The sequence below is a fragment of the Myotis brandtii genome, unplaced genomic scaffold (genome assembly GCF_000412655.1).
Source record: "Myotis brandtii unplaced genomic scaffold, ASM41265v1 scaffold244, whole genome shotgun sequence".
NCBI lineage: Eukaryota > Metazoa > Chordata > Mammalia > Chiroptera > Vespertilionidae > Myotis > Myotis brandtii.
This window is the reverse complement of record NW_005359225.1, coordinates 3390351-3403195: the sequence shown is the minus strand read 5'-3', so window position 1 is coordinate 3403195 and position 12845 is coordinate 3390351. Positions and strand designations below refer to the sequence as shown.

The 12845-nt window shown below is 36.4% G+C and overlaps 1 protein-coding gene across 6 annotated transcripts in view; it reads left to right on the top strand.

Moving 5' to 3' along the window:
* The window catches only part of PAAF1 (proteasomal ATPase-associated factor 1), a 31437-nt gene that overhangs the window by 2872 nt on the left and 15720 nt on the right, over positions 1 to 12845 (top strand). For 3 of the 6 annotated variants that reach the window (XM_005867088.2, XM_005867087.2, XM_014540433.1), the window contains exons 3-6: positions 2081 to 2184; positions 6212 to 6301; positions 11735 to 11833; positions 12642 to 12792. In XM_005867088.2, the coding sequence (XP_005867150.1) occupies positions 2081 to 2184; positions 6212 to 6301; positions 11735 to 11833; positions 12642 to 12792 (444 nt within the window). The other 3 variants (XM_014540434.1, XM_005867089.2, XM_014540435.1) reach the window with 3 other exon arrangements.

The following is a 12845-nucleotide window of genomic DNA, read 5'->3' as shown; positions in this document are numbered from 1 at the left end:
TTTCTTTTTTTTTAATATATTTTTTTATTGATTAAGATATTACATATGTGTCCTTATACCCACATTACCCCCTAACCCCCCTCCCCGCTCATGCCCTCACCCCCCCGTTGTCCGTGTCCATTGGTTAGACCTATATGCTTGCATGTAAGTCCTTTGGTTGATCTTTCCCCCTTAACCCTGCCCTCCCCTACCTTCCCTCCAAGGCCCGACAGTCCAATCAATGCCTCTCCATCTCTGGATCAGTCCTTGTTCATCAGTTTATGATGTTCATTATATTCCACAAATGAGTGAGATCATGTGGTATTTATCCTTCTCTGACTGGCTTATTTCACTTAGCATAATGCTCTCTAGTTCCATCCATGGTGTGGCAAATGGTAAGAGTTCCTTTTTCTTCTTCCTCTTCTTAAAGAATACCTTTCAGCATTTCATATAATGCTGGTTTGGTGGTGATGAACTCCTTTAGCTTTTTCTTATCTGTGAAGCTCTTTATCTGACCTTCAATTCTGAATGATAGCTTTGCTGGATAAAGTAATCTTGGTTGTAGGTTCTTGCTATTCATCACTTTGAATATTTCTTGCCACTCTCTTCTGGCCTGCATGGTTTCTGTTGAGAAATCAGCTGACAGTCGTATGGGTACTCCCTTATAGGTAACTGACTTTTTTTCTCTTGCTGCTTTTAAGATTCTCTCTTTGTCTTTTGCTCTTGGCATTTTAATTATGATGTGTCTTGGTGTGGTCCTCTTTGGATTCCTTTTGTTTGGGGTTCTCTGCGCTTCCTGGACTTGGAAGTCTATTTCTTTCACCAGGTAGGGGAAGTTTTCTGTCATTATTTCTTCAAATAGGTTTTCAATATCTTGCCCTCTCTCTTCTTCTGGTACCCCTATAATTCTGATGTTGGTACGCTTGAAGTTGTCCCAGAGGCTCCTTACACTATCTTCGTATTTTTGGATTCTTTTTTCATTTTGCTTTTCCGGTTGGGTGTTTTTTGCTTCTTCGTATTTCAAATCTTTGACTTGATTCTTGCGATCCTCTGGTCTGCTGTTGGGAGTCTGTATAATATTCTTTATTTCAGTCCGTGTATGCTTAATTTCTAGTTGGTCCTTTATCACAACATCGAGGGTCTCACTAGATTTCTTAAGGATCTCAATACATTTATCGGCGGTTTCCATAAAATTCTTGAAAAATCTTAGAACCGTGGTTTTGAACTCTATATCCAGTCGTTTGCTGTCCTCCATTTCTGTCATTTGTGACCTGTTTCTTTGTCTTCGCATTTTGTCTGCTTCCCTGTGTTGGTAGAGTGGTTTTGTGTGCTAGGTGTCCTACAGGGCCCAGTGGCTCAGCCTCCCCAATTACCTGAGGTGGACACTCTTGGTGCACCCCCTTGTGGGCTTTGTGCACAGTCTTGTTGTAGTTAAGCCTTGATTGTTGTAGGTATCACTGGGAGGAATTGACCTCCAGGCCAATTGGCAGTGAGAATCAGCTGTGTCTGCAGTGGGAGAACTTCTGTGCTGAAGACACCCTTCTGGGGCAAGACTTGCTTCAGTGGGGCTTTGGTGCTCACTCCAGGTTCTGTGTCGAAAAGAATGTTTTTAACTCCATTTTACCATCTACATATGTTTGTGTAGGATAATATCTTATTTAGCCCATATCCCTGCAAAAGCAGTGTTCTACTTAAGTACATTTTCCAGATTAATGAAGCTTAACTCTTTACTATGTATTATATGTATATACTGTGGATAAACACATACATTCATGTTGATCTTCACCTTTCATCCTGGAAGAATGCCATTTCACAGCCAGTAAAACTTAAGTTTAGATCACATTGGTAGCTTTCTCTATAAATAGTACATTGTATCTCAAAATCTTTGTCTCTAGTTTTTAGCCCTTGAGTATATTTCTCCCAAATTAGCTTCACTTAAGCAAGTATTCTTTCCACTTCGCCTCATTTTTAACACCAGGACCTGTTTTTCTTTTATTACCCAATATCCTACCATCTCTACAGTTGCCTAAATTGGGTCTTCAAGGAGAAAAATGTTAAATTCTTATTATTTTTTGAGGCATTCTTCTTTTGTGCTATATAGGAAAACCAACTTTGTATGGCAGCCTAACTTGTCAAGGAATTGGCCTCGATGGTATCCCAGAGATTACAGCTTCGGAAGGATTTATTGTGAATGAAATAAGCAAGGTAGGTTTTTATGTCTTCTAGATGGCACCATGTTCATATATACGGTAGTACCTATACATCTACTTTAAATATTTATACTGTTATCCGTGTATCAGTGTCATCCCCATGTCATTTGTACAACAATCACAGTTTTTACTGCCTTTGAATGTCAAAGTGTTTTTTTGTAGTTACATATACATTTTGATGTAGTCAAACTTCCTCTTCCCTTGTATCAGTGCTTTCCTATAGATAAATAATGTGAGCCACATATATAATTTTAAATTTTCTAGTAGCCCAAAAGAAACAAGTGAAATTAATTTTAATAATATATTTTATTTAACTTTCATCTATCGTGCATATTGCAAATATTTCCAGAAGTTCAGTATCCTCAAATTTTTTAAATTTTTATTTATTTATTTTAGAGAGAGAGAGGAAGGGAAAGAGAGAAACATCGATTTGTTGTTCCACTTATTTATGCATGTATTGGTTGCTCCTTGTATGTGCCCTAACTGGGGATCAAACCCGCAAACTTGGCATATTGGGATGATGCTCTAACCAACTGAGTTATCCGACCAGGGCCAATATTCTTAATTTATATTCCATAAAGATTCCCTTTGGGTTGTGGCTGAAAAAAATATATGTATGTATGAATATGTTCTGGTTTTTTGTGTGTTTTTTGTTTTGTTTTTGGTTTTATTTAGCCCAATATATCTAAAACATTATTTCTATCTGTAATTAATGAAATTATTTTTTTAAAATATATTTTTGTTGATTTCAGAGAGGAAGGTAGAGGGAGAGAGAGATAGAAACATCAATGATGACATAGAATCATTGATCAGCTGCCTCCTGCAACTGGTTCATAGGTCGACAGTCAACCATTGAGCCATACCAGGTAGGCATAGACTCTAATTTTTTTATTGGAAATACTTGATGATGTGTTTAGGTTTTAAAGATTTACAGTTGAAAACATAGATTCACATACTTAAAAAGTTTTCTGATAACTGAATCAACTATTAATTTTTAAATTAAACTTTAAATAAAAATTAAAAATTCAGTTCCTCATATGTATTGGCCACATTTTAAGTGTTTAATAACCTTATATGGCTAGTATCTACCTTATTGTATGGCAGAGCAATATAATATGTCTGACTAGGCCTTGGTGAAGACCTAGGCCTTCACAAGTACTTAATAGTTTTTCTCATTGGTCTTTGAGAACCCATGATCTGACTTTCTTTACTCATTCTGTTGGCTGCAGTCAGTATGCTCTGGTGAGATGGGTAAACTTTTTTCTTTTTATTTTATGTAATTAAACTTTTTTAGTTGTAAAACATTTCTGGTATTCTGACAAGAATAGAAAACCATTGGTTTTTTTTACATAAGATGTTTAGCAAATGTTCATTCATTACCCTCTGCAAGGTGATAGGCTACATGTTATTATATATCTTATACTTTTTTATAGACACCTATGGAATTGTAGAAAGTGTCAAAAGATGAGTCCAACTCATAGTTAACTCTGACACTTACTAGCAATATGATTTTGGACAAGCTCATAGACAAACAACAGTAAGGTGATTACCAGAGGTATGTAGAACAGGGTAAAGGGGCATAAATGAGCCCTGAGACGATGGTGTTGGTATCCTGCTGCTTAGAGGAAGGAATTGTCTTATCAAATCCTTGAGGAAGGTTTTCCCAAGCCTTTTATACCTCTACACATACTACTTTGAAATACCAACATACTTACTTGAAATGGTTACAAAGGCTGCCTTTGGCAAATCATGTCACCTGAATCTAACATCTGGTTCGAGGTATAATTTCTTACTCTGTCTCTAGTGTTATCTTTCTAGAGTAGCTGAAAGATATGTGATAATGACCAGGCAAAACATGGGGAGTCATAATACTGCTATGGATGTGATGATGACCAGTCTATAAACATGTACAGCCAGTGTATGTCCTACATGGGAATGGGCACTGCAAGCCTGACCAGGCCCTACACATTGGAAGAGTGTACCACGATTTACTTGACCAGTTTTCTCTGGTGACTGTAGATGGTAGAAGATAAAAAGTTTGACTTTGAATTTTACCTTAGTGTGGAATACTCACACTCCCCCCTCCAATCCCCTCACCCCTAAATTCTGTATGTTTTGATACCTCCTGCAGCTTTTCTTTAAAATATTTTCATTAACAGCATGACTCTCTACTGCTGACATTGGAAGGTAGTTCAACATTTATCTTCCTTCATAGTATGTTTATAGGTTAAAGGTTGATTTGCAGGATTGATAAGCAGGAGAAAACCACTGATTCTTGAATTCTTTCACGTAATTAGCTCAAGGAAATGAACTCTTCTGAGAACAAACCAATACTTACAGAGGCCTGAACACTAAGCTCTCAGAGCCCCTGCATCCTTGCTTGGTGTGAATATTTATTGAGGAGAGTTTAGCTGACGCTTTAGTTTTGGGTACAGGAGACAATTCCAAATCCAGGTCAGCGCTCTGGCAGTGTGTGGGCTTTGTCACGCGGTTAGGAGCAAAAACTCATTTAATGAAAGGCCTGCAGGCAGCCAGGCATAGATATGCTGGCTAAGGAAGTACTGTTTGTATAGATATTCTAATTGTGTTTTTAAAGGCGTAGAAGACTTTTAATAAGAGCGTATTGATTTTCAATGATAACAACATTATGACTTTGAAACTGTTCTTTAAACTGTTCTTTCTAATGAACTGTGAGGACTGTGCTTGTTGTACATAGATTAGCCTTATAAAGAAGTTCTGAAAATCTTGATTATTGAAGACATTTTCATTGTCCAGCAAAATTTTCAGAAACTTTGAAGTACTTCTATGGAAGAGATAATAGGTTTGGGGCCATTTGGAGAGTGCAACTCCTCAGCTGTGTATAGGAGCTATGTTGTGTTTTTAAAGGCGTAGAAGACTTTTAATAAGAGCATATTGATTTTCAATGATAACAATATTGACTTTGAAACTTCTTTCTAATGAACTGTGAGGACTGTGCTTGTTGTACATAGATTAGCCTTATAAAGAAGTTCTGAGAATCTTGATTATTGAAGACATTTTCATTGTCCAGCAAAATTTTCAGAAACTTTGAAGTACTTCTATGGAAGAGATAATAGGTTTGGGGCCATTTGGAGAGTGCAACTCCTCAGCTGTGTATAGGAGCTATGCCCTGAGACGATGGTGTTGGTATCCTGCTGCTTAGAGTAAGGAATTGTCTTATCAAATCCTTGAGGAAGGTTTTTTAAGCCTTTTATACCTCTACACATACTACCTTGAAATACCAACATACTTACTTGTAATGGTTACAAAGGCTGCCTTTGGCAAATCATGTCACCTGAATCTAACATCTGGTTCGAGGTATAATTTCTTACTCTGTCTCTAGTGTTATCTTTCTAGAGTAGCTGAAAGATATGTGATAATGACCAGGCAAAACATGGGGAGTCATAATACTGCTATGGATGTGATGATGACCAGTCTATAAACATGTACAGCCAGTGTAAGTCCTACGTGGGAATGGGCACTGCAAGCCTGACCAGGCCCTACACATTGGAAGAGTGTACCACGGTTTACTTGACCAGTTTTCTCTGGTGACTGTAGATGGTAGTAGTCTACATTTTTTCCTAAACGTTCTTACAGGCAGCAGGTTTACTTTTAGACTAGTCCTTTAGTCTAGGTTTCAGGCCTAATGCTGTTTCCTCACATCTCTTGATCCTGTTCCTTGCCCCACTGCTAATTAAGAGTGCTGGTATTAAATTTTCTTCTAAAAAGTAATGTTCTCATGTTTGTCAGCTGTATTTTATTGTTGATTTGTCTTAACATAAAAAGATAATGGCATCTCAGTGATACCAATTACATTGCAGCCCCTGCAGTGAAAGGACTACTACTCTATTAGGGAGTGATAGTTTTGTGGGCTGGGGAAGGAGGATTAGAGAGGACACACTTAAAAGGTGAGAATTTCCTGTTGTCCTTATGTTTTCTTTACGAGGCTTTAATTTCATTGGAGTAGCTTTACTGATGTATTTCATCTTTCCCTCTCTGTTTAGAAAAGCATTCATATTTCATGTCCAAAGGAAAATGCATCTTCGAAGTTTTTGACACCATACACTACTTTTTCCAGAATTCATGCAAAGAGTGTAAGTATTTTGATAAAATGAGGAGAAATGTAATATCATTAATTAATTTTTCTTTTTATCTTTTTGTTTACAGTGCTATAAACACTCATAATTAATGTGGTTCACTTCTTTGATTATAAGGTAACAGCTGATGAAGTATGATAATGTTAGACAAAACTGGTACTTGGGACCACATAGAATATATGTACAAATCCACTCTGATAATCTTAGAGAAAGGAATTTTGAAATGAAATTTTCTTATACATGTTTTAGCAGAGCTACTTACTGGGTTTTGGATAATGGTGGTTGTAACTGATGTTTGCATAATTTGCCACTGCTCATATTTTTGTCCCTTTGATTACAGGACAGAGACATTTTCTCAAAATTCTGACTATAATTTATTGAGGAATAATTTTCAAATATCTTTGTGATAAAGCCCTTTCTACTACCATGGGCTTTTGAAAGCAGAAGTGAGAAATATGTAGATAAACTGGTTATATTAAAGCCTTCCACTTCTTATTGTGTTATAGCTACTGGGGATATGCCCGCAACCAAGGTACATGCCCTTGACCGGAATCGAACCTGGGACCCTTCAGTCCGCAGGCCGACGCTCTATCCACTGAGCCAAACCGGTTTCGGCTAATATCTTTGTGATAAAGTCCTTTCTACTACCATGGGCTTTTGAAAGCAGAAGTGAGAAATATGTAGATAAACTGGTTATATTAAAGCCTTCCACTTCTTATTGTGTTATAGGTAGATTTTTAAAATAGCTATTTTTTCCCCTTATTGCAAAAACAAATATATATTTAGGGATGAAAATTTAAGAACTAGAAAACAAAGTGAATCACTCATTTTTTCTATACCCTAAAAATAACCACTGTGAACTTTTGTTGCTTAGCCTTTATTAAGAAAAATCATGATAGTAATAGCTAACATTTATTGTTTACTATGTGCCAGCATCATGCTAAGCTTTATCATTATTTTACTTGTTCCGCTCAATCTTTTTTCTTTAAATATTTCACCAAAATAGGTTTTACAGTGCCTGCTATTTTATAACTTGCTTTTTATTCTTTAATAATATATTATGCCGAAACCGGTTTGGCTCAGTGGATAGAGCATCGGCCTGCGGATTGAAGGGTCCCAGGTTCGATTCCGGTCAAGGGCATGTACCTTAAGAACTAGAAAACAAAGTGAATCACTCATTTTTTCTATACCCTAAAAATAACCACTGTGAACTTTTGTTGCTTAGCCTTTATTAAGAAAAATCGTGATAGTAATAGCTAACATTTATTTTACTATGTGCCAGCATCATGCTAAGCTTTATCATTATTTTACTTGTTCCTCTCAATCTTTTTTCTTTAAATATTTCACCAAAATAGATTTTACAGTACCTACTATTTTATAATTTGCTTTTTATTCTTTAATAATATATTATGTACATCATCCTATGCCATTTTTCTTTCTTTTTTAAAATATATTTTTATTGATTTCTGAGAGAAAGGAGAAGGAGAAGGGAGGAGAGATAGAAACATCAATGATGAGAGAAAATCAGTGATCAGCTGCCTCCTGCACACCCCCCACTGGGGATCGAGCCCGCAACCCAGGCATGTACCCTTGACCAAAATCGAACCCAGGACCCTTCAGTCCATGGGCCGACGCTCTATCCACTGAGCCAAATTGGCTAGGGCCTATGCCATCTTTCTATGTATTCTTTTAAGAGCTGCATAGTATTCCATTGTCTGATTTTAATATAATCTGTTTTTCCAATCTTACATTACCGGACATTCAGATATTTTGAGTTCATCCATTCCTATTTTGATGATATAGCTAACCCCTTTTTCACAAAGATAGGAAGAAATTAGTTTACCTTGTAAAAGTGGAGTTGCTGAGTCACAGGGAATGCAAATTATAAGGCTTTTGGTATGTTCTGACTGACCTCAGTTTAACTGATCTACTCATTCAACCTTTGCTCTACATTTACTCTGTAAAACATACTGACTGTGTGCACAGCATATTCTTAGTTTATAAGCTCTTTGAGGTCTGCCTACTCTGACACTACTGGGTAAGTTGAGTGCTTACCAAAGGTCAGTTGCACTGCCAGTTATATTGTTTTTGAAATTACGTTAAGACATTCAGATATTTTGAGTTCATCCATTCCTATTTTGATGATATAGCTAACCCCTTTTTCACAAAGATAGGAAGAAATTAGTTTACCTTGTAAAAGTGGAGTTGCTGAGTCACAGGGAATGCAAATTATAAGGCTTTTGGTATGTTCTGACTGATCTCAGTTTAACTGACCTACTCATTCAACCTTTGCTCTACATGCACTCTGTAAAACATACTGACTTGTGGGCACAGCATATTCTTAGTTTATAAGCTCTTTGAGGTCTGCCTACTCTGACACTACAGAGTAAGTTGAGTGTTTACCAAAGGTCAGTTGCACTGCCAGTTATATTGTTTTTGAAATTATGTTAATTAAATATGTTAAACTGATGACATATGAGTGTGAAAAGGCAGAGAATGGTTATGTCTGAAAACTAAATTGATTGCTTTGTAAAGACTTGGTAAAGAAGCGTTTTATTTGTTTTGTTTTTAACTGCTATTATAGTATGTGTGAGCAAGGTAAATGCAAAATGTTAGGGAAAAGATTTTTTTTTAAACACTAGTTGAATTTTTGTTCATAGATTGCTTTGTAAGAGTGAACAAAGATTTACCTTACTTCAGAGAAACTGGAAACTAAATTATGCCTTGGATTATAGTTTATTAAAAGAAAGTCAAGTTTAATACTGTCAATAAAAAATAAACTTAAAAGTAAATAAATAAAAAAATAAAAGAAAGTCAAGGTGAAGCTTCCTTGTAATCAATGGACTAATGAAAAGATTAGTGAATTTTAATGTACATTTATATATTTGAGTTCAAATAAAATGTAGGTATTTATGCATCAATTTTCATTATTTTCCCTACTTTAACTGAAATTTTTTATTAACTGACCTATCACTGGGCTCTATCCATTGACTAAAAAGGCTCTTACTCTATTGCTTTTATATCAGTCTGACTTAACATAATATTGTGTATTCAAATTTTTAAGTTTTACCTATTTGAGAGATGGTATTTCATTGTTATTTTAATTTGCATTCCTTTGATTAATCATGGATTGACCACTTTTTCATATATTTATTGGTCACTCTTCATATCATTTGCCCATTTCTTTAAGTGTGAATTTCTTTCTTTATTGGTAAACGCTCTTATATTAAGGGTATTGATTCTTTGCTATATATTTTGCAGATCATTTTTCTAGCTTATTGTTTATTGTTGTCTTTTGACATAGAGATATTTAATATTTCTAGAAAATAAAACCTATCAATTTATTCCTTTATGGTAACTGCCTTTGGAGTCTTGCTTAGGGTAGTACATGATTATATATATAAAGTTACTTTAGTTGCATAATATGATGGATGAGAACATTGACTCTAGAGACAGACTCAATGATTTGACTCCCAAGATTCTGCCACTTACTAACTGTGTAACCTTAGGCCACATACTTAACTCCATGTGCCACAAGCGGCTATAATATGGGGGTAAAAATAATATTTATCTTTAGGGTTTTTATGAGGATTGAAGCAGTTAGAATTGTGTCTGGAGCATAGTAAGCATAATATAAGTATTTGTTAATTAAAAATGTAAATATAGTGTTTTCTTTGAATTTTTGTTTTATTTTTTACATTTTAAACTTTATTTTGTTATTTGGTTTGAAGTAGATATCTAACTTAATTCTTTTTGAAATGATTAGCATGTCACAGCACTATAAAGTAATTCATCCTTTATCTCACTGGCTTGAATTGTCGTCTTTATCCAGTATTTAGCATTGTCCCATTGACCTGTCTGTTCTTTTGTTTTGACTAAGAAATAGATCTTTAGGTTTAGACTCTGACCTAGGTTGCTATCCTGGCTCTATGTAATGTATTTGAAAGTGTTTTATAAATGATAAAATGTGATATAAATGTTAGTTGTCATAATTTCTAAAATTAAATGTTCCACAATTAAGTTAACAATTCTTTTATTCTGAGAAACCAATATGAAGAAGAAAAAGTCTTAGAAAATATTAGAGTTGACATATCCCTTTAGTTCTTGCTAACCCTATTCATTATGGCTTAACTGTCAAAGAGCAAAGTAAAATGCAAAGCTGGATAATTACTGCAAAAGTCCCCACTTTTTCCTTAATAATTTAGGTCATATGGGAATCATTGTTGCTGGGACTATGTCTCAGTCTTACAGTTCTGAAATATTTGCAATTGGGTGTTATTAAATAAAAAAGTATGTATTTATGAATGTATATAAAGGAGACTTGGCATTCTGATCATGGCTTATTCATGAAGCGATTGCTCATATTGAAACCACTTAAGTAAATCTGGGATTCTCTTATTCTGAAACACACACACACACACATACACACACACCCAGGATTTTACAGAGGATATGTGAAGTAGTAAATTGAAAGCAATTCACTTTGTTTTTCCTTGAATCCTTTTGGAGCATCTTGGAAGACTGTCTTTTGTGTAAGTAGGTTCCTAAGAATTAGGAGAAGTAAATTAATTTTAAAATAAAACAGCAAAAGATGGAAACGATGGAAAATGATATGGGGATAGGGAAAACTTTGTAGCTGAAACAGGAGACTACAGATGATTACAAGAATACTAGAGGCCCGAAGCACGAAATTCGTGCAAGAGTAGGCCTTCACAGCCCCAGCTGCCTCGGCTCCGATGAGAGAAACATTGATCAGCTGCCTCCTGCACACTCCCTACTGGGTATGTGCCCGCAACCAAGGTACATGCCCTTGGCCGGAATCAAACCTGGGACCCTTGAATCCGCAGGCCGACGCTCTATCCACTGAGCCAAACCGGTTAGGGCTCTGTTTGTTTTTTTGGGTTTTTTGTTGTTGTTTTCTTTTTGGCTTAACAGAAATTTATTTTCTCACAATTCTGAGGCTAATGTTCAAGATCAAGGTTTTAACAAAGTTGGTTTTTCTGAGGTCTCTCTCCTTGGCTTGTAGATAGCCATCTTCTGCTTGTGTCTTCACATGGTCTTCACTCTGTGTGTTTGTGTCTTAATTTCCTCTTTTTACAAGGACACTAATCATATTGGATTAGTGTATAAACTAACAATCTTATTTTTACTTCATTAGCTTTTTTAAAATCTTTATTGTTGAAAGTATTACCTATGTCCCCGTTTTCCCCCATTGACCTCTCCCAGCCTGTCCCTTTTGTTTGAATAAATAAAAGGTGTTGGCTTTACCCTTGTTGAGAGATTGGTGATATGTCATCCTTTACATGAAACACGTGTCTTTTGTGTTGAGATTAGTCTTGGAGGAGTGTGAAACGGGATATTTATAACATACTTCAAGGGAAGAGGAGCATTTTATTATTAGTAACACTGGTTGTTTTGTCTTTTGAACAGATAACATGCCTGGACATTTCCAGTGGAGGAGGCCTTGGTGTGTCTTCTAGTGCTGATGGGAGCATGAAAATCTGGCAGGCTTCCAATGGAGAACTCAGAGTAAAGGCTTTGGATACACTTTCAGGGTCTTATACATGAAGGGTGGTCTTAGAAACTTTAGACTGGGTCATGGAAAGAAGAGTGTCTCTATCTTTGTTCCCTTTTTAAATTGAAAACCATCCTCAAGCTAGGTGATTTGCCAGAACAGATTGGGGCTGGGACAGTGGAGGTCTTTCTCTCTCTCTCTGTCTTTTCCCTTTTTAGTGTTTACGTGCTTCCTTCTGTTCTCTCTGTCTCTGAGTCTCTTTCCTTCCCTTTTTTCTTCTCTATTTTTTATATCTGTGGTCACTCTAGTGAATCCGTACCTTTTTAAAAATATATTTTTATTGATTTCAGAGAGGAAAGGGGAGAGAGAGAGATAGAAACATCAATGATGAGAGAGGATCATTGATTGGCTGCCTCCTGCACGTCCCCTAATGTGGGGGGATTGAGTCTGCAACCCAGGCTTGTGCCCTTGGCCGCAATCAAACCTGGGACCCTTTAGTGCCCAGGCTGATGCTCTATCCACTGAGCCAAACTGGTTAGGGCCCTCCTCAACTTCTTATATGTAGAGCTAGACTTAGGGTGGCTGTGAGAGCCATGGAGTTCAAATCCACATCTGTAGCCCAAGCCGGAAAAAGCCTAGCTCTTAGAACACTACCTGGAAGACAAATGAGCTAAAGAGATTATTTGGACCTCCTTCCTTTTAAAACCAGCATGCGAGTATAGCATGTACATATTTCATTTAAGGGACCGGGGATATGGGGGGTAAGAGAACATCAAGGGATGGACAAGAGAACTAGCCTGGAATTTTCTTTTGTTTTTCCAGAGAGTATTGGAAGGACATGTGTTTGATGTGAATTGTTGCAGGTTTTTCCCATCAGGCCTTGTGGTTCTGAGTGGGGGAATGGATGCCCAGCTGAAGATCTGGTCAGCTGAAGATGCTAGCTGTGTGGCAACCTTCAAAGGTCACAAAGGAGGTATGAAGGGTGATTGGAGAAAGTGGAGTGCTATTTGTCACGATCTCATTCTA